At 43.1% G+C, this 27,217-nt stretch overlaps 1 protein-coding gene across 1 annotated transcript in view; it reads right to left on the bottom strand.

Moving 5' to 3' along the window:
- Tbcd (tubulin folding cofactor D) overlaps positions 1-27,217 on the bottom strand; it is a 163,210-nt gene that overhangs the window by 32,113 nt on the left and 103,880 nt on the right. Inside the window, exons 16-22 of the mRNA XM_021178456.3 lie at positions 25,653-25,682; positions 21,902-21,987; positions 8,502-8,582; positions 7,015-7,088; positions 6,145-6,262; positions 3,308-3,368; positions 2,018-2,040 (exon numbers count right to left, since the gene is read on the bottom strand). Coding sequence (XP_021034115.1) covers positions 2,018-2,040; positions 3,308-3,368; positions 6,145-6,262; positions 7,015-7,088; positions 8,502-8,582; positions 21,902-21,987; positions 25,653-25,682 — 473 coding nt within the window. The remainder of the gene's footprint in view (positions 1-2,017; positions 2,041-3,307; positions 3,369-6,144; positions 6,263-7,014; positions 7,089-8,501; positions 8,583-21,901; positions 21,988-25,652; positions 25,683-27,217) is intronic.

Here is a 27,217-nt window from a genome sequence, read left to right on the forward strand (position 1 = left end):
CCATGAAAAGATCATCCTCGGGCATACTCCTGTCCTTTGAGCTTCCACAGGACACTTAGTCATCACCAATATATCACACAGAACCAACCCCAAATGCTGCTTAACACACTCCACAATGCCAAGACGACCGTCACATGGCGCAAAGCTGTAGTACACTCATGTTCATCATCACCCTGTCTGCCAGAAGCTATCGAACCTGATGCAGCAGCAAGAGCTGTGGATTTCCCAAAGGAGAAAACAGCACTGGTGTGGGGAGTCTCTGGTTTCTAGGCCTAATGGCAACAAAATATGCCTTAAACAATTTGGAAGCCAGAAAAAAAAAATGTGTAATGCATAGCAGACTGGAAGAACGTATAGCATAGAGCTTCTTTCAGGAGTAGGATATTGCAAAAGGAAGAAATAAAAACGTTTCAAAGTCCTCACAGAGAGAAGTGGTTAAGATGGTGAGGCTTATGTGACAGTTCTGACAAGCCTAGAGGCCCAGACTGGGCTAATATTAGCCCACAAAAGCTCCCAGGCACAGCATAACTCACTGTGTGAGCCCACCTTCACTGCCTACTCCCAAAGTCTGGAGAGGAGTCAGTAAGGGGCACGGGAAGTAAGGCTCCTCACTTCCAGAGTTCAGGACAGTAAATGTTCAGCCCCACACCACAAAAAGAAACAACACAGCAAGACATGAAAGAGAGGGAGGGGAAAACGGGGAAATCCTGTGTCTAACAGAATTTAGATCCAGAATACACAGAGCTTTTACTGCTCAACAAGACAGATGGTGAATATTTTCAAGGAACCAAATGAGGGCTGGATGTGTTGGCATATGCCTTTAACCCAGCACTCGGGAGACAGGCAGATCTAGGAACAGAAAAACGAAAACAAACTATTAAGAAGGAGGAGGAGGAAGAGGAAGGGGAGGAGAGGAGGAAGGGGAAGAGGAGGAGGAAGAAGAGGAGAAGAGGAGGAGGAAGAAGAGGAGGAGGAGGAAGAGGAGGAGGAAGAAGAGGAGAAGAGGATGAGGAGGAAGAGGAGGAGGAAGAAGAGGGAGAGGAAGAAGAGGAGGGGGAGAAGATGAAGACGAGTAATTCTCAAGGCTGGAAAAATGGATCAGCAGTTAAGAACACTGGCTACTTTTCCAAAGGATGCAGGTTCAATTACCAGTGCCCATGTGACAGCTAACAACCAAGTGTAGGATATCAGACACCTTCTGGCTTCCTTGGGCACTGCATACACGTTGAATACAGACATACAGTCAGGAAAAACAGCAATATACATAAAATCAAAATAAATATTTTTAAAAGACCAGAATGAGACATAGTAATACCCAATCTAAAATAAAACAAGAGAGATAAATTATATATATAATAAGATGGATGAACCTCAAAAACACTGGGAGAAAGAACCAGACCTAAAGGCTTTACATATTATCCTTCCTGCACAGAGTCTAAAAAAAGGAAGACTGCAGAGACAGAGAGCACTCAAGGGTTCTGAGCCGGAGAGCCAACAGCCACCAAGAGCAGCAGGCAACACCTGCTCATTTGGGCAGGACACAACAGTCTTTAGCCACAGAACTGCCAAGGACACACTGAAACATGGGGTGCCATGACCTGTGACTTTAGCTTCCAAAAAGCTGAAAGGCACCAAAGAGTTGAAACCATCATTCCCTTGACTACTGGGTTGAGTGACAGGTGCACATGGAAGAGTGAGGACAGGTAAAGGTCAGCTATTGGCTACTTACAAGGACAACAAGGGACAGCAAACAAAGGTTCCTTTCACCAAGTCTGACAACCTAAATTCCTGGGACCCACAAGATAGAAGAAAAGAACCAACTCCTATGAGTTGGAGTTGTCTTCTGACTGTCACTAGTACAATGGTATGTGTTACATATATACACACACACACACACACACACACACACACACACAAGCAGGCACATAGATGTAATTTAAGTGCTTCAGTGAACCAACTATTCCAGACAACACACATTTTCATTAGACACAAGATGTCTTAACTCTGTTAGACTTACCTATAGAGATGACGATCACAAAGCTAAAATTAAAGAGCCAAAAATCAGTTATTTGAGTTAAAGAATTTGTTATGTATAATAGTGATAGCTGTCAACACAAGAATGATGACAGTGTAACAGATGAGCTTTTGACTGCCAGAAAGTCCATCATGAAGGTCAGAGGACGAAGGCCCCCAACTCACTGTGCCTTGGTTAGGTTCTTCAGGTGCATTGCTTCTAAGGAAAAACTAAGGCACACAGTGGGGAAAAAGAGGGTGTCCCCTTCCATCCTAGCCCACTGATGGACTCACAAGCATAAAACAAACCCTGACAAATGGCTCTGGAATTTTCAGTCTTCAGACTCAGAAGTAATTCAATTTGTTGTGAATATGTTTGATGCTTGCTGGATATAATTTAGTTTGTGATTGTGAGTACATCTGATACTTGCTGGATATTCACACAACTACTGTCAGTTCACAACCCCTTCATACACATCTGTAATTCCCACAAAACTAAAAGTAGCAGCCCTGTCACCACCCATGTTCCTCAGCAACAGAAAACCCTAACAATGGAGGACATAGAGCCTCCATTCCTTCAGCCACTGCATAGGGCTGCCCTCAACACCTTCACTTCAAGAATGCCTGACAAGAATGCCAGGCTCCACTTGGAAGCAAGAAATATAAAACTAATCAAATGGCCTCACCACAGTCATGATCTGAGACAAACAGTTCGTTATTATAAAAAGAGGAAAATTGTATGGAATAGAAAAATATTTACATTAACAAAACACAAAACACAAAACAAAACAAACAAACAAACAAAAACAATTTAATTCCTTAGGAAATAAATTACTTTTTCTTTTATGTCATAGACAGCTTTGAGAATCTCAAACTCCCAGAAAAAATATACACAGTTTCTTCTAGTCCCAAAAATGTGCAAAATTCAGTATTAAATTTCAGGACAGTGGAGATTAGAGCCACAGGAGCAAAGGCCTTTGTTTTATGGGTACTTGACACTCCAGAAGACTGCCTTGTCCAAACAGAGGGGACATGCCCATCCCTCACCTGGGAACTCCTGTTAAGGCCCACGGTGAGACACCAACACAGCCCTGAGACCTACGCAATGCCCATCCAATAAGATGGATTCTGGCCCCAGGGGATGAATCTATCCCAGTTACCAATTCCAGATAAAGCCTCACAAGAGTCATGCTGGTGGAAAGAGCCCATAGGACCATTGTGTCCTGGTCAATACAATATGCTCAGAGAAGCAGATCCTGTCCAGGTAGAGGGGGTTCAGATGGACCACACAAACCTGCTGGTGGACCTGCTTCAGGCTTTGCACTGCCTTCTCATCCAGATAGTCTGTGACAAGCCTGCAGAAGGTGAGACACAATGCCGAGTTTATAAGGATTACACTGGAGCCCAGGTTCACATAAGCTCAGAAAGATCAGCTTCTTGTTCATGCTCCCACAGCCCCTGAAGATGTGCCACTTCAGCCTTAAATAAAGCTGTATTGGGGGCTGGAGAGATGGCTCAGTGGGTAAAGACACTTGCTGCCAAGACTGACAGCCTGAGTTCAATCCCTGGGACCCACAAGGTAGAACTGATTTCCCTCAAGTTGTCCTATGACTTCCACATGTGCATCTTGGCAAACTCATCCCCACATGTTTCTGTTTGTCTCTCCCTCTCCCAAATAAATAAATATAATTTCAACACTTCTTTTATGTATGAGTAGTTTTGCCAGCATGTACATGTATGTGTACCATACTCATGACTGATGTCCATGGAGTCCAGAAGAAGATACTAGAGTCCCTAGAACTGGAGTTACAAGTTTGTGAGCCACCATGAGTGTACTGGGAACTGAACCTGGGTCTTCTGAACTGTTCTTTACCACTGAGTCATATCTCCAGCCCCTAAATATAATTTAAAATATAAAACAAGTAGTAAGACAGAGCAACCAGGGAAGGTAAGATACACAATGTCAATCTTTGGCCTCCACACATACACACATGGACAAGTACATCACACACACACACACACACACACACACACACAAAATCTGTGTTGGTTACAGAAGGTGGGCATCTGAATGCTTACATTCAGTTTGCTGAAGACATAATCTTATTTATGATCAAAACAGAAGCACCTTTACTGACCATTATGCTCCTGCTGACACTGTGGAAGAGTTAAGTTCTCTACGGGGGACATGGGTTACCACAGGTGTTTTCTGTTGTCATCAGAAAGGCTGCTGCTAGTTAACCCAGCACTTAAGTCTTCAGCAGGGGGTACCCTACCTGACTCCCACTGCAGCTTGCTGAACACAGGCTATCAGATAAACTATAGTCTGCACTGAACATCTGATTTTTTCGGAGTTATGGTATATGCTAGCAGAATTATGCAGTGTGAGTTACTTATGGATCTGCAATCTCCTGTGCTTTAGGCCAAACTATGCACAGCCACAACACCCTGGGGATCTAATATCCTCTACTTGCTAGGCAGAGCTACTTGGTAACTAACTCCAACTCCCTGGGAGAGCTACTCTGCTAAGTGAGAGACAGAGCCACACAGAGCCCCAGTCCCCTGGAGGTCTGAAATCTCCTGCGTGCTGCACAGAACCACAAACTGCCTAATACCCTGAGGCCAGCAACTTGGGAACGAGTCTCAAATGCACTGCTGAGGAAGGTCATGGCCCATGGGACTTTTGCCACAACCAAGGAGAGCAGGGCCATCTGTAACCTCCCCACCCTCAGCCTGAAACCTGTTTGCTCAGGTTTCACTGTTAGCAAGAAGAGAGCATGGGGTGGAGCCTGCCGCCCTATCGTTCTGCCACTCCCACTGCTGCTACCTGCTACCTGACGCCTAGCTGTTCCGGAGCCAAACATGTGTTCGTTCACCTGCAATTGGAATCCAGGATTATTTGGCGGGAATGGGCCCCTTCCCCCTTCTTCATAACCTGGTGCACTGAATAATATAATTGAGCTTTGATCAGAGCCTGGTTTGTCTTAGCTCCGTTCTTTCTCTCGTCCGTCTATTTCCTTTTCTTTCAGCTCGAGTCTGCCATCTCAGCAGTACCCCGTTCCTTGCAAGCCACTGGACAGCACGCAACAGCCATCAACACTAGGTGCCCATTCCACCCATACTGACTGTGAGCTGTGCTCTGGGGCCAGGGGACAACCAAATGCCCTTGGGACTGACTGACAGGTAGGAATGAAGTCCATGTGCCCATCTGCTGTCATTTTGGCCTAGGGAGCCACCTAACACAACCACAAAGGACTTATATACAAGCTCGAAGGGGAAGGAAGGTCACAGACTGTGAGGCACTAAGTCCTTACTCTCGAGCTCTCGGCTGCACAGTGACATAAGGAAATCACACAGCTCTTGAAATGCACCGTTGTGCATGTCCTTGACCTGTTACTTTATGGTTACATTACAGGCTAAGCCAAAAGGGGAAATGCTCAGGGAGAACTTCCAATCTTACCCTGTCTTCCTTTTTCTTCTTTGACTTTTTTTCTCCTCAGAAAGGGTTTCTCTGTGTAGCCCTGCCTGTCATAGAACTCAGAGATCTGCCTCCCTCTGCCTTCTAGGTGCTGGAACTAAAGGTTTGAGCCACTACTGCCTAGCTCAAAGCAGTTTAAATTATTCAAGTGACACATGGGGGCTGAGGAGAAGACTCATCAAGAAAATATCTTACCATACAAGTCAAACAACTTGAGTTCAGATCCCCAGACCCAGGGAAAAGCCAGACACAATGATGCACTTATATGTGTAATCCCAGGGAGACGGGAGGTACAGACCAGAGAATCAGCTGAAGCTCACAGACACTGTCTCAAACAAAGTGGGACATGAGGAAGATGTTCCTCTGACCTCCGCACATGTTCTCTGGCACACACGTGCTCCCACATTCACACACAGTGACAAATGACAAGTGCCACCTTTGAACAGTTGCTCTCATCATGTGAGTCATAGCTTTGGGATGATGAGAAGAAACCAGACAGCCGAGGAAGCACAGAAACCTTACGACTGACCACCTCAGTGTAAAAATGGAGCCTTAAATACACAAATGATCAACAGTCAGAGCAGGGAAGCTCTTCTCAAACCCCCAAATCACTACTATTACTATTACCTAGCTTCACAAATGGCATCTCCTACCTGTTACTCTGTGCAGCCAGCTTGTACAGGGCATAGGTGACCTCTGCACAGGCAAGGATGGCACCATGTCTCGTGTGTAGATCTGGACTCTGTGTCATCAACAGTAGTGCAGGGAATACTGCAATAGTCAGGTTGAGAGACACACAGAACAACACATTACTTACAAGTATTTCCTCTGAAAGTCAATGCTGTCAGGGTCACCACCACTGTTTCTGGTGGGCAGAGCCCCCTCCTGGGCAACCAAGCGATGTGATAGGACACAGCAGATACATCTAGGCATATACATCAGTACACATATATACACACATACAACATATACAACAGTATATATATCCAGGCACAGATGCTCAGTGAGAGACCACTGAGAAAGAGGTCATGTCTGCAGATTTTCCTGCCTGCACCTCTACCTGCTAGGTGGTGGCAGTACTCTGCCTGAGGAGAGCAAAGGACACACATCCATGAAAGGTGACAGGTACTTCCATTCATTACTCCCTCCCAACAAGAACAGAAAACCTCAGCCTCTGGCACTTAGGGAAGAGAAAGCAGAACAGCTCCAAATTCCAAGTGCAGGCCAATCTAGAGGCCCCGCCCACTCCAATCAGCCCTGGAGTTCACCATCATCCTTAACCTGTACAGTGCAGCCCACAGTGCAATTCCTTGGTTTTTGGATGGCACCTGTGCCTGATGCCACCCAAAGCTGCCACTGGACAAACACACTACATTTGTCTTCATTGTTCTACCCTGACTTGGCCCAGGACATCATTATCATCACCCACTATGAGAACAACACATTTCTGTTGTATCTGTGCATGGGGAGGGGCACACACGTGCACATTTGTGAGTGCAATAGGCAGTAGTATGCAAACCTACCGTGTGTGGCTATGTACTCGGGTACTTGTGGAGTCAGGTTGTGCAGTGCCTTTGCAGACAGTTCTCGGATGGCCCTGAGAAGTAACAGCAGCTGTTAGTAAGGACGGATTTACACACTCACACAGCCTTAAGATGGAAACACCCAAGGATCTATCAAAGATGAACAGATAGGTAAAATATGATAGATATAGACAATGCAATATTGTTCAACTAACAAGAAAAAGAATTCTGACACTTGCTATAACAAAAATGATGATTTATAGTCAGCAGATCAAACACTGTCCAGGTTTCTTGTGTAAGGCTCTAAGTTAGGATAGTATTTATATTTTTAAGGGTTATATAAAGAAAAACATAATACGTATATGAGTCAGAGACCTAAGGCATTAACTATCTGTCCCTTTAAAGGAAAAGCTGAGGGCTAGAGAGATGACGCAACAGTTAAGAGCACTGTCTACGTTTACAGAGGTCCTGAATTCAATGTCCAGCAACCACATGGTGGCTCACAACCATCTGTAATGAGATCTGATGTCCTCTTCTGGTGTGTCTGAAGACAGCCACAGTGTACTCATACATAAAACAAATAAATCATTAAAAAGAGAAAAAGGAAAAAAGAAAAAGCCGATTGCCCATGCACACATTTCAATATCACGGTACACTTGAAGAAATCTATGAAACAAAGAGAAACATCTCATAATAACAAATACATCAGGAAGATGTGCATGATCAATATGGAGGCTTGGGCGAGAGTTTCTTCACCCCAGAGAGCCCCACACTACAGAAGCATGACAGCAGTTAAAAATACTTTTAAGGCTTTAGTTCTTTGGAAACCGAAACACACTCCCCAGTGAACTACAAAGAAACCACTCTGACACTGGGATTTATGGAAGGGACACCATGATTATATTGCTAATTTCCCCGGCATCTGCTGTGCTTTGGCTGACCAGGCCCACCTAGAGAGAGAGGCAAAACACTGACAGTGCTGACGTCTGAGTTACACACTTGCCTTTCCTCTTTAAAGACACACTTAACTACCTATAAAATACCAAGAGAGCCCCAAAGCTTCTACTGTAACTATGAAAACTACCACTAACGTCTGCTCAGCAGTTAAGTTACAACATATAAGATACCTAGGGGGGCCAAGCAAATCAGAACCAGTGTGCAGGCAGGCCAACTGATGAAGAAGACCAGGCTACCCCAGTTGGACTGCACTGTCCTCAGGCTGTAGCTTCCCTATTACATGTGACAAGGTATTCAGAAATAATTACAACTCAGACTTGCCCAACCAACAGCTCCAGAAATGAAACAAATAGACCTTTAACAGCATGCCACACACAAACTGGAAGTTTCATTACTTCTCAGAAATAATTCATTTAAAATAGTTTATCTATAATAAGAAAATATACTCATAAACTTACAAAGCTCAACTAAACTCCTCCCATTGAGGGGGGAAAAAAGAATTTTCTGAGAGTCAAAAAGACAGAACCTACCCATCCCAATGGTTGATTTTCATGGAGACCAGGTGATCAATCATGGGCTTGGTGTATTCCTGGAAGCCAGCAATAAACACACTGAAAGACATGAAAGAGAGAAGGGGAAATATGGGCAGATACAATGATACATATGTATAAAATTCTCCTAAGACATTATTTTATGTATTACTTAAGGTTTAAAAATACCTAAGAACTTGGAGGAGCCAAACCCTTCATATACTGCTCTTGAGAATAAAAACTAACAATTGTGTTAAAAAATAGTTTAGCCATTCCTATCAAAGTAAAAGCTACCTACCAGATGACCCAAACATTGCCTGCATCGGCAATAACTCAAAACAGGAGAGCAAGAAACCATGTACATAGCTCAGCAGCACACCCAGGACTGTGACGAGAAACAGCACTCCATGCACCTGCAGCTGATACGGGAGGCAGTCTGCTTAGCCACCCATGCCACAGGCATGCAACAGCACAAAAGAATGAACTTCCGCTTGGAGCCAGGGTCTCAAACTCAGAGATCAGTCTGCCTCCCAAGTGCTGTGATTGAAAGCATGCGTCAACAAACTTGGCTTCTTGTGGTTGTTTTGAAGATTCATTTTTATTCCATTTGATTTGGGTTTTTTAACTTTTTAAAGAATTTCATACAACCCCTCCTATCCACCTTCCGACTTCTTTACAATGTCATGGCCTCTTCAATTATTAGTGGGTAGGTATGTACACGTACAACATGCTGAGTTCGTTTAACATGTTTAACTAAGGCTGCCCACTTGGGATTAGATAACCTACCAGAAGGCTTGTTCCTGGAGAAGACTTACTCTCCTTCTGTTGGCAGCCATTAACTGCCTGTAGCTCTTCATCTAGAGATGGGACCTTGTGAGATTTTCCTTATCAACAATGGAGTGTGAACTGGTGTTGCCATGGTGCAGATCTTGTATAAATGATCATACTGTTAAACTTTCATAGGTATAGTTCCGAGTCATATACAGAAGACACTATCCCACAGAAGACATTCTGGTCCTCTGGCTCTTACAATGCTCCTACCTTCTCTTCCCTAATGCTCCTTGAGCCTTGGGTGTATGAGGATGGGTACCAATGGTTAGCTGTTCTCTGAATTTTTACTAGTTGTGGATTTCTGGGATGGACTACTCTGCTGCAAAAAGAAGTTTCTTGGATTTAGGGTAAGAACTATATTTATCTATAGGTACACCCTTATATATGGATATAAGGATAGGTACTTAGAAAGCAGTTGGAAATTATACTGCTTCAAAAAATAGTATTTGTAGGCTCTCCTCTAGAGGCCATGAGCTCAGCAGCCATGAGCAGTTGGCTAGGTGTACAGTACCAAGTGTGTAGACAGTACCTCCTATTGAGAGGATCTTAGCCCAATTAGACTGTTGTTCATTACACCCAAGATTAAGTGCCACTACTGCACCTCTGCATATATTTTGCTGTGCTATCATTGTTGTGGTTCCTAGGCTTTTCAGCCAGATAGAATTATTCACTGCTTTTCTCCTTGGCAGCTTACATAGCACCCTCAGGTTCTATGAGGGCTAGCCCTCAGGGAGAATTAAGTCCTTCGTCTTATGTGTGTTATCTTACCTTCAAGTTCTGGAAGGTAAACAAAGGCAGCAGCAATGACCTATTTCATTTTGGAGGTCTCTTGTAATTTTCCTGACCAATAACTTAGGAGGAGGTTTCCCGTGCCTGGCACTGGGGTCTTTGTTAAATAATCATGTGGTTTGAATAAGAAATGTTTCTCATAGTCTCAGGTGTTTGAACACTTGGTCCCCAGATAGTAGTGCTGTTTTGGAAGGTTCAGATTGGTGTGGCCTTGTTGGAGGAAGTATGTCATTGGGGGTAGGCTTTATCTACAAGCAGTCCACTACACTCCTTTTTCTTGGTTGAGATGTGAACTCCAGCCACCATGTGAGGCTTGCTGCCATAGAGTCATTCCTCTGGACCCATAAACCCAAATAATCTCTTTCTTCTGTAAGTTCTCTTGGGCATAATGTTGTATCAAAACAACAGAAATTTAACTGATACAGTCTTTGGCTCTTGGGAGCAGCATTACAACTAAGTAGTAAGTTACTTGAATATATATAACATATACTTACATATTTATTAGTAAAACGTTTCCCTATGGATTTTTCAATCATCCTTAATGCTATTCATCCCTTCTTTTTCTGTGTATTGTCCTCTCTAGCCCCTCATCAGGTAAAGTGCTCCCCACATTATCTATATTTTCCAGTGACCGAATATGCCCCTCTCCAGAGATCCTTCTACAGTGCCCCTGACCATGGTCCCTTTTTGTTTCCTAGGTAACTCTAGATCATATGCTCACGTCTAAAGATTACAAGGGAGGATCCACAAATAAGAGAAAACAGACTGCATTTGTCTTTCATGGGCTTGATTACGTCACTTGGTATAATATCTTCTCGTTCTCTCCATTTACCTCCAAATTTCATGGTTTCACTGTTCTTTACAGCTAAAGAGAATCCCACTGTGTGTATGCACAACACTTCCATCATCCATTCATCAGCTGACAGGTTGTCTGCATAGCCTGGCAATTGTGGAGAGGGTGGCAATGGACACACCTGAGCAGCTACCCGTGGGGTGGGTGTGTCCTCAAGAGCAGTCTGGCTGGGTCACATGGTACATCTTTTAGCTTGAGAACTCTCCACACCACTTTTCTGAGTAGCTGCACCAGTATGCAATCCCACCAAAGGGAACAAGGGTCCCCTTTCCCCACATCCCTGTCAGCATTCTCTGTCAGCTGTTTTCCTGATCTGAGCCATTGCCACTAAGGTAAAATGAACTGTCAAAGTAGTTTTAATTTACATTTCCATAATTGCTAAAGATAAGCAAACACTTTTTGCATTTCTATCAAGAGATTTCTTAGCTATTTTATTTCTTCTTTTGAGAATTGTGTACAGACCCGTGGCCCTTTTTAAACATTGGGTTGTTTTCTTGATTTGTTTTTTTAGTTATTTATGTATTCTGATCCTCTTACCAGATGTGTAGGTGACAAAGATTGTCTCCTGCTTTGTAGACTTGCTTTTCCATTGTTTCCTTTGCAATAGAGCAGTGTTTTAATTTTATGAGGTTCACTGGTCAACAGTTGGCCTTAATTCCAAAGCAAACACAGTCATATTCACAAAGTTCTTTCCTACACCTTTACATTGTTCTTTTAGTAGTTTCATTATTTTAGGCTTCACATTAAATCTCTGGTCCATTTGGAGTTGGGTTTTGTGCAAAGAGATAGATATGGGTCTAATTTCATTCTTCTACATGGAGATATCCAGTATTCCCCAAATCATTTGTTGAAGATACTGTCATTTCTACTGTGTGCTTTGGATATCTTATCAGATGTGTGATTGCTATGACTATATGTACTCACGTTTGGGTCTATCTTACTTCTTGTTTGTGCTTTTGTGCCAGGACCGCGCTGTTTTTATTACTACAGCTCCACAGCATAGCTTGAAGTCTGGTATGGAAAGCCCCCCAGCACTGCTCTTTTGCTTTAGGATTTCCTTGAGTATCCAGGGTTTTTTGTGGCTCCATAGGAATCTGAGGATTTTTTTTTTTTTCTGTCTCTGAAAAAAAAATGCCATGGGGATTTTGCTTGGGACTGCATTGAACCTATAACTTCCTTTTGGTAATATGGTCATTTCCACACTATCAATTCTACCCATCCATGAGCACGGGAGGTCAGTCTATCCTCCAGTATCTTTCTTAATCTCTTCCTTCAGAGATTTAAAGTTTTCACTGTAGAAGTTTTTATCTCTTCTGTTAGGTTTATTCCTAGATACTCTTTGTGAGTCTATTGTGAATAGGAGTGTTTCCATAATCTCTTTCTCGATGTGCTTGTTGTTGGTATACAGAAGGCCTTTTAACTTTTATAAGCTGATTTTGAATCCTTCCACTCTGCTTAAAATGTTGATCATATCTAGAAGTTTTCTGCTAGAACTTTTTAAATGTCTTTATATTATCTGCTAACAGAATAATCCAACTTCTTTTCCTATTTATAGTCTTTTAATTCTCTTGTCTATTATGGTAGGAAACACTTCAAGTGCTAGGATGAAAAAGGTTGGAAATATTAGACAGTCCTATCTCATCCTAATCTTAGTGGGTCTGCTTCAACGTTCTTCTGTTCAGGATGGTGTTGGTTATGGGTTTGTCATACATAGTCGTTATTGTGCTAATGTATGGTCCCTCTAGTCCTACTTTCCCCTTTGATCATAAAGCATTTTGAATTTGTCAAAGCCCTTTCTGCATCTATTGAGACGATTATGTCATTTTTGTCTCTAAGTATAGCTGGGTATGGTGACGCATGCCTTTAATCCCAGCACTCGGGAGGCAGAGGCAGGCGGATTTCTGAGTTCGAGGCCAGCCTGGTCTACAAAGTGAGTTCCAGGACAGCCAGGGCTACACAGAGAAACCCTGTCTCAAAAAAAAAAAAAAAAAAAAAAAGTATATGGCTTGTTGCTTTACTGATTCATGCATGGTGAACATGGCTGCATCTACAGGGTAAAAGCAACCTAATTGTGGTGGATGATGATGATGATGATGATATGTGTGTGTGTGTGTGTCCCTGTATTCTGCTTGTAAGTATTTTATTAAGGATTTTTGCATCTATGTTCATCAGAGAAAATTGGCCTATAGTTTACCTGGTTTGGGTATTAAAGTTATATTGGCTTCATAAAAGGAGTTTGGAAGCACTTCTGTTCTGGCTTATTTGTTTTATAAAGATTTCAGAAGTGTAAGTTATAGGAGCTGGAGAGCTGGCTCAGCGGTTAAGATGACCGACTGCTCTTGCAGCGGGCACAGGTTTCATTTCCAGCACCCAGTCTACATGGTGGTTCACAAGATCTACAACTCCAGTTCCAGGGTTGCATGCCTGCACCAGGCATGCACACAGTGGATAAACACATGTCACAGAAGACATGCTGATTGTAGATCTTTTTAAAAGTCTGACAGAATTCTGCTGTGATTCCATCTGGGCCTGGGCTGTTTTAGTCAAAAGGCTTTTTTGTTATTATTTTAATCTTCTTACTTGGTATGGATCTATTAAAATATTGGTCTCTTCTTGGTTCAACTCTGGTGGTTTGGATGAGTCTAGAAACTCATCTACTTCTTTCAGATTTTTCTAGTAGAGTACACACAATTTTGAAGTATTCCCCTACAGGGAATGTCATCATATTCCGTAATTTTTTGGGTGTCTTTTGTAATGTTTCCCTATTTGTATGTGAGTGGTAATTTGGGTGATCTTCCTTTTGGTTAGTTGGGTCAAGGGTTCTACAATCTTGCTTATCTTCCCAAAGAACCAGCTTTTAGACTCATCTATTCTTCGTACTGTTTTTGTTGTTGTTTGCTTGTTTCTATGTCATTAATTTCTGAGTTTCTTTTAACACAGGTGAATGTCATTAGAAGATATTTTAGCTTAGATTTTAAGTATACTAAGAGAGAGGATCTCTGGAAGAACGTACGATATATTTAGGGGTAGAGAGATACTTGGTTGTTGAAAAGCACTTGATGCTCTCATAGAGGGCCTAAGGTCTATTCTCAGTACCAACATAGAAGCTTACAACTGTCTGTAACTAGAGTTCCAGGGGATTCAATGCTTTTTTTTTTTTTTCCTATTTCTGCAGGCACCAGCCATACAAATGGTACATATACATATATTCAGGTAAAATATTCATGCATACAAATTAAGTAAAAATCCTTAAAAGAAACATATATAAAGGAATCTGAAAGTAAGATATATCCAAAGGCATGGATGGCTCTGCAAAGAGGAGGCACACCCTTTGTCTTTACAGGGTACACTATTTTGCTGTATTTTAATGCTATTGTCTTATAAGAGTTGTTTGTAGTAAAACTAAATAAAATCACAGGGAGGTTCCTGATGTCTACCTGACATGGTTATACTTCCTATGGTAAAATTCTAGATCAACGGGAAACAGGAAATTAGGACAGATTTACTGTAAAAATGCCACCTAGGCATGCAGCAAGGCCCCATTCTAGGTCATCTACCTTGGTCTTAAGTCTGTTAGCACTCATCTTTTGCGTGCATTTCTGTATGAAAGTAATAGTGTCGCCATGCTGGGAACCTGCATAGCACATGGTAACTGTGCTGGAAGTCTCTGTTCTCACCTGGTGAGAGGCTTCAACCAGACATCAGACTAGGGGCTCTCTTTCCTTCCAGTATCCCTAGCTCTTGGTCAGGCCTCATCTTTTTTTTTTAAGATTTATTTTATGGATATGAGTACAGATGGTTGTGAGCCTTCATGTGGTTGTTGAGAATTGAGTTTTTAGGACCTTTGTTCACTCTTTTATAAGTACACTGTAACTATCTTCAGGTGCACCAGAAGAGGGCGTCAGATCTCATTACGGGTGGTTGTGAGCCACCATGTGGTTGCTGGAATTTGAACTAGGGACTTAGGGTTAGGGTTAGGGTTAGGTCAGGAGATCAGTCAGTGCTCTTAACCGCTGAGCCATCTCCCCAGACCCCCCCCCTTTTTAATTATTTTGTTATTTCTTGCCACCTACTACATTTGGATTTGGTTTGCTTTTGGTTTTCCAAATTCTTGAGTTGCATCATTAAATCATGTACTTTTCCTCTGATTCTTTTAATGTAGCTGGCTAATAAATTTCCCTCTCAAGACTGCTTTTAATATACCCAATGTTCTGGTGTGTGTGTGTGTGTGTATGTGTGTCCGTGTTTAAGTTATAAGAATTGTTTCATTGCTTTCTTGATTTCTTCTTTGACCCACTCATCATTTAGTAATGTACGCTTTAATCTCTACCACAAGTCTGTATACTTCCTACAGATTCATTTGCTGTCTTTTTAAGTTCTGTTGTACTGTGGTCATTTCAAATCTTCTAAATCTGTTAAGATTTCTTTTGTATCTATTTTAAGAGAAGCTTTATGAGTTGTTGAGTGGAATGTGTTGTTTTTTTTTTTTTTTTTTTTTTTTTTGATGTTTGGGTTCCAGAGACATCTGTTAGGCTTATTTGATGCATAATGCTGTTTAAATTCTGATGATTTTTATTTTTATGGCCTGTCTGTTGAAGAAAGTTAAGGTATTGAAATCACCTACTAAGTTGGAGTTAATATATGTCTTGAAATCTAGCACTACACTTTGTATGAAATTAGGTACACAGAATGTTTAGGATTGTGATGTCGTCATGGTTAATTGTTCTCTTCATTAGAATGAAGAAGTGTCCTTCTTTATCTCTTCTGATTTCAATCCATAATACAGATTTAGTTTAAAGTCTACTATATAAATGATAGGACAGCAATACCTACTTGCTTCCTGATCCCACTTGTTTATTCTTTCCAACCTTTTCCTTTAAGGTGGTTCCTGTCTTAGAAGGTTAAGTTGACTTTTTTATAGATAATAGAAAGATGGATTTTGTTTCTTAATCCATTCACCTAGCCCAGGGCTTTTGATTAAAAAGTAAATGTCTCTGTAACTCCTTCCATGGGTGTGCCTGACAAATACAGAAGTGGATGCTCACAGTCAGCTATAGGATGGAACACAGGGCCCTCAATGGAGGAGCTAGAGAAAGTACCCAAGGAGCTGAAGGGGTCTGCAACCCTATAGGTGGAACAACAATATAAACTAATCAGTACCCCCAGGACTCATGTCTCTAGCTGCATATGTATCAGAAGATGGCCTAGTCGGCCATCACTGGGAAGAGAGGCCCCTTGGTCTTGCAAACTTTCTATGCCTCAGTTCAGGGGAATGCCAGGGCCAAGAAGTGGGAGTGGGTGGGTAGGGGAGCAGGGTGGGGGTAAGGTATAGGGAACTTTCAGGATAAAATTTGAAATGTAAATAAAGAAAATTCTAATAAAAAAAAGGAAATGTCATTAATATTTAGTTACTAATTGAAAAGTATTGATTGCTATCGCTTTGATTTTGTTGTTGTGTGTTTGCTGTTTTTATAACTTCATTGATTCACTTTACATATGGTCTTCTCTTCAGCCTAAATTTTTTTTTTTTTTTTGGTTTTTCAAGACGGGGTTTCTCTGTGTAGCCCTGGCTGTCCTGAAACTCACTCCGTAGACCAGGCTGGCCCTCAAAATCAGAAATCCACCTGCCTCTGCGTCCCAAGTGCTGGGATTAAATAAAGGTATGTGCCACCACTGCCCAGCCTCAGCCTGAAATATTGCTTCCAGTATTCTCTGTAAAGTTGGGTTGGTGAATATCCATTTTTTTAGCCTGTTTATATCATGAAAAGTTTTCTCTTTCAACTACAGCAAACAGGTTGCTGGTATAGAAGTCCAGGTTAGAATCCATGTCTTTTAGAACTTGGAAATATATTGCTTTGGGCTCTTCTAGATTTCAAGGTTTCCACTGAGAGACTGTATTATTCTAATGGGTTTTCCTTTAAATTTAACTTCTGGTTTTTCTCCTGCAGCTTTCTTTATTCTCTATTTGTTTTGTATAACTAGTATATTAGCTATAATATTCCATGGGAAGTTTCTTTTCTGTCTTCTACTTGGTATTCTGTGTGCATCTTTGAGGGTTATTTCTTTCACTAACATGGGGAAATTTTCTTCTATGAACCTTAAGATCTGTGGTCTATGACACTAACCTGGGATTCTTCTCCTTGTATGTCTATAACTTGAAGATTTGGTCTTTTCATGATGTTCCACATTTCCAACATGCTACTTTAGTGTTTTAAAAGTTTTGTTTTGTTTTGTTTTCACTCCAGGCAGTGGTAGCACACACCTTTAATCCTAGAGCTCGGGAGGCAGAGGTAGGTAGATCGCTGAGTTTGAAGCCAGCCTGGCCTACAGAGCAAGTTTCAGGACAGCCAGGATTATACAGAATAACCCTGTCTCAACAACACACACCCCAAAAGTAAAAAATAAAGATGTTTTTCATATTGTTGCCTGTGTGTCTAATTCCTCTACTTTATCTTCAAGTCTCAACACTCTATCTTCCACATGACCCACTCTACCTGTACGGCTTCCCTCTGGGTTTTCTGATTGAGTGACTGCGTTTTCAGTACATCTTCATTTCAGCTTGAGCACTCTTCAATATTCCTATCTCTCTACTGAATTCAGGTTTCCAGTCCTGAACTGTCTTCCTTTCCCTCGGCCACACATGTGTGCTTTCCTGGGCATCACTCGGGTCTTCCTTTTCCTCTGCCGCAGGTGAGTGCTTTCTTGATTTATCACTCGGGCGGTTCTTCTCTGAAGTAAATGAGCTGTGTGTGTGCATCTACTTTACGTTTCTTCAATCCTTTGATGAAGTTCATGACTGTTCTTCTAAATTCTGTGTCCGTGGGTTCATCTTGGTAATTCTCATTTCTATAGACCTGGTGGATCGACTGGAGCAACCGAGATGACTTTGATTCAGAAATAAGCAAAAAGGCATGCAAGTGGAACAAACTGGATCTGTTTGGTTTTACCCTATCTACACCTAGAGAGTGTGAGGGCAGCACAGATGGCCACAAAGTTAGACTAGCATACAGGCTGTGTGGCTGAGGCTATGGGCCTTGGGGAAGGAATGACACAGGCAAGCAGGGTTTCAGGAACTTACCAGACTGGGTCAGCACACAAGGTGTGCAACCCAGGCTAGGTCTGTGGGTGGGGAAGGTACAAGCAGGCTAAGGTCCAAGGAACTCACCAGACCGGATCAGAACACAGGATGTCTGACCTAGCCTAGGCCTACAGGTTAGGTATAGTATGAATAGGCTAGGGGCAGGTAGACTCATCAGACTGGTCAAACGCACAGGATCTGTTTTTATTACTTTTATACTCATCCATATGTGTGTGCGCCTGTGTTGGCATATACACATGTGTGTGGGTCCCTGAGGAGGCCAGAAAGGGGTGCCGGATCTCTTTCTTATAGCTAGAGTTACCGGCAGCTGTGTGCCTTCTGACACAGGTACTGAGAATCAAACTCAGATCTTCTGCAAAAACAGCAATAGTAACCACTGAGTCCTCTCTCCAGTCATCTGAACTTCTTGACACAACATATAAAAATGAATGAATCACTAAATAATCATGCTAAGGGGAAAAGATTAGACAAAATGAAAAGCAATCTATAATAAAAACAGAATTTGTTGGGTAACAAGTACGCTCAGAACCCTGACAGCTTACCCACCTGACAGTTTTAGCATCTTCCTTGTCAGACTCAGCAAGCTTTACACTTTATATGCATGTAATGTGTTAATTATACATCAGTGAGACTATTAGAAGTAATATACAGAAACAAAAAGGCACAGTTGGCAAACAGTTTACACTAAAAAATATAAGAAAAATAAAGCTCAGCAAAAAACTGGCCTGCAGCTGGGCGTGGTGGTGCACGCCTTTAATCCCAGCACTCGGGAGGCAGAGGCAAGCGGATTTCTGAGTTCGAGGCCAGCCTGGTCTACAAAGTGAGTTCCAGGACAGCCAGGGCTATACAGAGAAACTCTGTCCCGAAACAAACAAACAAACAAAAACAAAAACAAAAAAAAAAACAAAACCTGGCCTACATTTGCCTTGGATCATCAGCAAAGGAGAGACAGAAGGACAATAAGCACGTGGGAGTCTGTCCAACATGGTCATCCGCACAGGTGAGTGCTCTGAATGGCAAGATGCTCAGACAGCCTGGCTGCTGCCAATCTCAGGGAGGTATGGAGAAGCCGAAACCACACATTCACAGCTTCATGCAAAATTAAATCTCTGGTTAGTCTTTAAGTAAGAGAATTAAAATGTCTATCCTCGTAAACATTTCTAAATAAGTGTCTGCAAGAGCTTAGTTTATCATGACAAAAACTCAAAAATGCCCAAACTGCTGATCGACATAGCAAGCTGAACAGCACCAGAAATCACAATTTAGAAGCACCTACAACAAGAGACCACTGTGTTCAGTGAAAGAACCTTCAAATTCCCAACGGGCATACAGCAGAGGGCCACAAGCGTCACTATGACATATACTTATGAATGTACAGATTTGCACCATTACAATATATGAAAATGCATATGCTGAACACATTCAGTCTACCATATGCCTTTAACACTCAAATGATAATCAGTTGCAGTGGCCCAACTAATGTCTCCCCGGGGACTTTCTACCACTTTTGAATCTACTCAATATAGCAGACCAAGCAGGTTCAGAAACACCTTCTCTGCAACCTCCTCCTTGAATCCTGTCCCAAGTGAGGAGAGTTACAAGCCCAGAAATTCAGCACAGACAGAACAGAGGGCCTGGTCTCTCTGAAGACCCACCAGGTACCTACCCCCTTCCTCCCACCCTTCATTCATCCTCTGCCCTTTACAGTTAGTATCCCAATACCACCCGCTCCAGAGGACTAACTTCCAGACCAATTTCTATTCACCAGAACACAGTGCTGAACAAGCATACTGCATTTGGGAACTGCCTTACTTCCTATTTCTATTGCTCTAACAAACACCATGTCCAAAGCAACTTGGAGGAGAGAGGGTTTATTTGGCTTACAGTTACACAGCACAGTTCATCATCAAAGAAAGTCAGGACAGGAACTCAAACAGGGCAGGAGCTGATGCAGAGGCTATAAAGGGGTGCTGTTTACTGGCTTGTTCCTCATGGCTTGCTCAGTCTCCTTTCTTATAGAACCCAGGACCACCATCCCAGGGATGGCACCACCCACAATGGACTGGGCCCTCACTCATCAATCACTAATTAAGAAAATGCCTTACAGACTTACCTATAGCCAGATCTGTATGGAGTTATTTTCAAAACCATGGATCCCTCATCACAGATGACTTTAGCGACTATCAAACTGACATAAAACTGTTTATCACAGGGACCTCAGGACAAACTACATTCACCTCCCCGCTGGCTGAGGCCCCACACCTTGCTCCTAGTCACGGCCTTCTAGAAACGGTGCACATGCTACTTTCTCTGAATCCTGCCCTCCAGGATCCAGACTGAGAGAAATACCAGTAAGGGAGCTGAGACCCTGGCCAGAGGCTCTGTGGTGCTAGGATATGGTAAAGCTTGCTATTGTACTGTCCTCAAAATACAGCAGCTGATCTACTTGGGTCTGAGAGTCACAAAGACCCAGTGTACTGGAAAACCCACACACTAGAGCTAGGTCATGTTCTGTGTCGTGCATTTTTTAAAAAGATTTATTTATTATATGTAAGTACACTGTAGCTGTCTTCAGACACACCAGAAGAGGGCATCAGATCTCATTATGGATGGTTGTGAGCCACCATGTGGTTGTTAGGATTTGAACTCAGGACCTTCGGAACAGCAGTCAGTACTATTACCTGCTGAGCCATCTCTCCAGCCCCCTGTCATGCATGTTTACAGAATGGACATTATAAAGTATGTATAAGTTTTAGACTGGTGTGGGAATCATAGCAACAAGTAAAATTTGCCAAAGCCAAACTACCAGCTATTTTACCTAAGAATCTCTGAGAAAGGGCAGAGACCCTCATATATAACATTCACACGCTAATAATCAGAGGACAAAGAATATGTGGACACAGACATGAAGTGCTGGACTGAGGGGTAATGGCATGCAGGCGAGGGCAAATGTGATTGCATTCTTCCTGGAAAAGAGGCTGGTCACCCTTTGGTTTTGTTTTTAGTTGTTATTATTTTCTTCTTCTTTTTTTTTAAAGTCTGTCAAAGCTGGTTATGGAGAGGTGTAAATTCTGCGTGGTCTGCACAGCAGGGCTGTCAGGAAATCTACCCCGAGGGTTTACAGTGGTCAAAAATGCTTTAAAATGCACTTGGCATGTTTCTCCTAATTCAAGGCAAATAAACTACTTCACGAAGCATCATACCCTTTTCACATTGGTATTAGAGTGTGAAACTGCTCCCTAGTACTTATGTTATACAGCAAAAATAATTGGGTGTGATTTCTGAAAACAGCAGTTAAGGGTTAAATATTTATCCCTTGACCGGAATTTTCAAATACCTCTATTATACTCACCTGAGAAACAATCAGATAATTTCAACTTGGAACACATTTTATTGAAACAAACAAACAACAACAAAATCAATCACAGTCACTTCAAATCCAAAATGTCATTTTGAAAGATCAATACATGTGTGACACCGGGTGGGAAAGCTGTCACACAGAAGGACATGCATAGCTGTGCCTGTGGCTATTCCCTGTATGGTTCCAAGGCAGAAAAGCACCAACCAGGAGGACAAGAAGACTAATGTCCAGAGAAGATGTGCGGCCCTAGCTAGCACACTGAAGTACAAGCAGGTGCCCATTTTCTCCAGCGTGTACTGTGCAGGATGAACTTGGTATGAGAACGGTTTCAGAAGCTGTTCTCGGTTCAATTCCCTCTCTACAACATAAGTTATATACAGACCACAGGATAATGAAAGAAATATTGAAGGTGAATTTTGGCACCCAAGTAAATATACACACATTATATTACACACATTAAAACTTACCTTATAATCAGGAAACAGTTAGATATGTTACCAACTGCAAAATAGTCTGCTGTAGTCAAAATATCAATTCCATGAGGGAAAGTACCCTAAAAAAGTAAAAGTAGAGAAAAACCCTGAAAGGTGAGAAATGGCCTCTGAGGTGACAAGGGGCGGCTAAGGCTGAGCCACAGGGCTCACGGGAAAGGCCCACCTGGTATGTCACTGCTCATCCCACTGCCCTGCCTGCCCACCAGGGGCTGCATTCAATGCAACTTCTTTTTCAAACCCGTTTCAACTCAAATGCTATAAAAGTGACACCGGATCTCAGCGGTGCTCAAGTGCTTACTCATGGTGCTTGGTCTCCCTCTGTGGTCACAAAGACAACAGCATAACCCTCCAGAGCCTGCTGGAACAGGAAGGCCGATGGAAGTCAGGCAAGCTCCTGCCTGGCTTTGAAACCTGGACCAGGACCCACACCTCACTAGCTGCCACAAGGATGGATGTGGCTGACAGAAACAACCAGGCTTAGGGCTAACAGCCAACCTCTAAGAGCATCACTAACAGCAGCCATCAGTCCCCCAAAACCAGAGGCAGGTGCTTATCCTCACCCACCAAGAATACTCCTTGTGCAGCCCCTGCCCTAAAACTGTCACATGATTGGTATGACCTAATATTATCATTTGTGGTGAAAAAAATATTACAATCTAGAAACCATATAAATAACTTCCTTAACAAATATAAGTATGTAGAAAGCTTTATAGCTATTGGCCCAGAGGTGGCTCCATCCCTTTAAGAGATAAGGCTCCCTATCTCTGCACAAAGCTGGCACAAGTCTAAAAGGCAAAAGCCAAGAAAAGCACCAGGCACACACCACCAGCACCTACCTGCCACATCCCATACCTCACACAGCAATCAATCTACTCAAAGACAGGCTGTCTCCCCCTTGGCACAGGAGGAGAACGACCAACTGAGGTATCTTATGTACCAGAAAGCCGTCCAGGGGATGAGCCTGAGGGGGATTGCTAGAGGCTGCTTGATCTGCACAGTGCACACTCTGGGTGCTCTAACCACTTCCTGTGTAAAACAACCTCACAGTTGGTGTGGGGAATGTAAATGAAATGTACTGTCTTTATCAGAATTAAAAGAAGACAGAAGTTCCATGTTTAGAGAAATTAGTAAAGACACCACTAAGTTAGAATATCTCCAGATTAGTATATTCTTTTTTTAAAAAAAGATTTATTTATTTATTATATGTAAGTACACTGTAGCTGTCTTCAGACACCCCAGAAGAGGGCGTCAGACCTCATTACAGATGGTTGTGAGACACCATGTGGTTGCTGGAATTTGAACTCAGGACCTTTTGAAGAGCAGTAAGTGATCTTAACCGCTGAGCCATCTCTCCAGCCCCCAGATTAGTATATTCTTAAAGTCAAGATACATGCTCAAGTTCTATTCTCCCTAGCAAAATGCTAGTCCATTTTGAACTAGCCTGTTAAGTTTTATGAGTCCTAGTTCTAACCACTCAAACCACCCAGAGTAGGGCACAGAATCCCTCACCCTGGGGTTAAAAGCAGAGCAGGACCCCTACTGGGTGTGCTTGCTTGCTGGATTGAGTAGCTTCACACTTTTCTGCATAACTGAAACCTTTTGCTTTACAAAAATGCTTTGGATTGTATAGTTATTTATCAAGGAGACCCCAGACTCATTCTCTCATATATGAGAGAGAAGCACACAGCCTAAGTAAAGTTACTATGACTGCAGCCAGATTCCCAAGAAGACCAAAGCACATGACTGGGCAAGCAAGTGCAAGCACAGGTTTGGCTGTGGCCGAGAAGGAAGGACAGGTCTGAACTGTGCTCAGCAGTACCCGTATCACTCAACCAGAATAAGCAACAGCCTAAGGCTTGGCCTGGCCAGATGGCTGTCCTTCCTTCCCAGAAAGGGGACTAAGCACCCACACTCCAGCATTCTCACTTGAATACAGGGTCATCTGGGGTCTGGGCAAACCACTAGCACACAGCTGTATTCCAGCAACACTCGAAGCAGCCACAGAACGATGCATCCTCATGCTGGTCCTAGACATGGCAACTACTCACTGGTTAATCATAACCTGCAAAGACTCCTAGGCTATAGCAAGGGAACATAGCAGACATTCATACACACACATCCCTGTTATACAGCACACTCAACTAGCCACTCAGGGATCTTGGCCAGGATCTAATCAATGCTGATGTCAAGGCCTTCATCATAAGCACACCAGCCCAGTGGAGGAGTCCATTCCTCTGGGCCACTGGACAGTCCTACTACTTCCTGGACCACACCCAGCATCCTCTACTATAGACACATCTATCTGACCTCACAATATTCTTGACCCAAGCCATCTCCAGGTTCTCTCACCTAGAGCACACCCATCTTGGCATTGACCTCTCTAACCCCCATTAGCCTTCACACGAGTCTACTCTTCACGTCAGCATAGCGCAGGGCTATCCTTCTGCCTTCCTCACTTATAGCATTAACAAGCACCCAAGCTACCAACTATCTCAAGAAACTCGTGCTGGTTTGAATAGAAATGGTACAGACAGGCTCCTGTGTTTGAAGGCTTGGTCATAGGGAGTGGCACTATTGAGTTGTGGCCTTCTTGGAGTAGGTGTGGCTTTGATGGAGGAAGTGCATCACTAGGGGGTAGGCTTTGAGATCTCAGAAGCTCAAGACAAATCTACTGGCTCACAGTCTCTTGATGTTGCCTGTGGACCCAGACACAGAAGTCTCATCTACCTCTCCAGCACCATGTTTTCTCACCATGGCAATAATGGACTAAACCTCTAAACTGTAAGCCAACCCCAATGAAATGCTTTACAAGAGTTGCTGTGGACACGGTATCTCTTCACAGCAATAAAACCCTAACTGAGATAAAACCCTAAATCAGTCATTCTTAGCTGTTTTCTCTCAGGGACTCTTCCTCCCTGTCCAGACTCATGCTGGCAGCTGCCACCTTGTTCAGAGCCTAACCCATGGTCCTCAGCCTTCCTAATGCTTGGAACCTTTCATACAGCTCCGTGTGGTGTAGTGATTCCCCAGTCACAAAATTATTTTCACTGCTACTTCATAAGTGTAATTTTGATATTGTTATGAATCATAATGTAGATACATGTTTTCTGACAGTCTTAGGCAACCTCTGTGTAAGAGTCATTAGACCACCCACAAAGGGGCAGCCACCACAGATTAAGAACCAATGCCCTAATCCCTCTCTAGTCTCCTGCTAGACCAACTTTATACAGAATCTTATACATGGATGAATTTAAACCCTACTTTCAAGGTCTGTAATGGGTATCAACTGTGTAACGGGCACAGTTTAAGCAACCCTGAGCACAGCTACAGTACTACTGAACACCAAGAGCAGGAGGAGCCAGCCTCCAAATCACAAGCTAGGGACGGTCCGGGACCTACAGGATCCAGGAGGGCAGCCACCTCCTCCAAACCACCTGGTGCCTAACACGTGTACAGTCCACAGCAATATGTGAGGCAAGATCCTAACATGCCTGAAGCACTCTCACACGGGGTCTCCTGAAAGACACGTGGGACTCAGTGCTCCCTGGTCGCCTTATGGTGAGTCTTGGACCAGAACTGCCATGTTTATTAGCTTGCTCTGAGGTAAGCCTCATGCATTACCCACACCCAAAAGTATAAGAAGATGTGAAACCAAAGCTGCCAGGGTTCCTACCTCTAAGCCTACAGGAAGTTTCAGAAATAAAGATTTATAAAGTGGCCATACCTGTCTCCCCACGTTCTCCTGGAAGGCAGCCTGAGGAGCAAAGAGAACAAACACAGCAGGTGAGTAAGGTTTGCCTCTGCTAAATACCAGAAGATAATTCAAAACAAACACAGTTTAGTGTAAATGACCCATGGCTTCACTTTTTAAATAAAAGCCTTCTTTGTTGGCTGACCAGAGCCCTGGGGTGGCTTGTCACTGTTGCTATGTCCTAGTGTTCTTTAAAGCCACAGGGTAAGAATTCTATTTATAAGATCAGATGGAACCTGACAGTGACCTTTCACGAGGAATACATTTTCACACTAACACCCCAAGGAAGGTCCCGGAATTTAACTCTGAGAACAAACTACACAGGTCAGTAAGTAGAAACCAACTCCTAAAACACCCATTTTTAGGAACCCCATGATCATAACTCATCACCATCCCCAACATGTCAGCGCTGCCTCCTAGAGGGCAAACCTGTTTCCAACCAGCTCTCTGAGCTACCTGAGGCCTACATGCCAGGCAACAAACAAGTCGGAGCTCACAGCGTCCCATCTGAACGTAAAGAAAACTAAGTACTTCTAGGTAAGCCTTGTACAGGTGACTCTTCTTTCTTTGGTGACCACTTTCCCTGTCTCTCACACTGTCCGACCTAGGACTGTCTGACCAACATGACAATGGCCCCTCATGTCTGGCTTATTGCCCAGTGGGGTTTGAACTTTCCCCAAAGCGTACATGGCTGAGTCCCAACCGGGATTAGAGTCAGGCGCTGACACCAGCTTCTTATGGAGATGGAGAGAAGCAACACACAGCCTCACACAGTGCGCCATCCTGGCGAGCAGAGGTGGGTCAGGCACAGGGCGTAAGGCAGAGGTAACAGAAGAAACACCCCTGACCTAGGTAGACATCCCAATATGGGTTAGGGGGCTGAGAGCACTCATATGTGCAAGGATCCCATAGGACTGGTAAGCACCAGCACAGAAATGTGTGCCATCTCCAGAAATCACAGAGCTTCACAGTGGGGGCCAGGGTACTACCAACAAGTTTCAAGAGGGAAAAACAGAATACTTTTTGCTTCTTACCATTTTGTAACTTCTGCAACCCCTCCCTTTAAGATTTACATTTCATGTTCTTTTGTTTGTAAATGCTGCCTGTATGTATATATACCTCACACATGCCTAGTGCATGGGCATGTCAGAAGAGGATGTTGGATGCCTTAGAACTGTTATAGATGGTAGCATGTGGGTGCTGAGTACTGAAGTGGGGTCCTTGGGAAGAGCAGCCAATGTTCGTCACCGCTGAGCCATTACTCTAGCCTCTTGCAGTCAATATTCATTCTCTCTCTCTCTCTCTCTCTCTCTCTCTCTCTCTCTCTCTGTGTGTGTGTGTGTGTGTGTGTGTGTGTGTTCATCTGTCTATTTGTTTTTACAAGACAGGATATTTCTCTATAATTCTGGATGTCCTGGCTTATAGACCAGGTTGGACTGGAACTCAGATCTGCCTGCCTCTGCCTCCCAAGTGCTAGGATTAAAGGTCTGAGCCACCATCACCTGGCCTTTGCAGCCAATTCTTAAAGAAAGAAACAG

This window comes from Mus caroli, unplaced genomic scaffold, assembly GCF_978045245.1.
Source record: "Mus caroli unplaced genomic scaffold, Mus_caroli_1 scaffold_13, whole genome shotgun sequence".
Classification (NCBI taxonomy): Eukaryota; Metazoa; Chordata; class Mammalia; order Rodentia; family Muridae; genus Mus; species Mus caroli.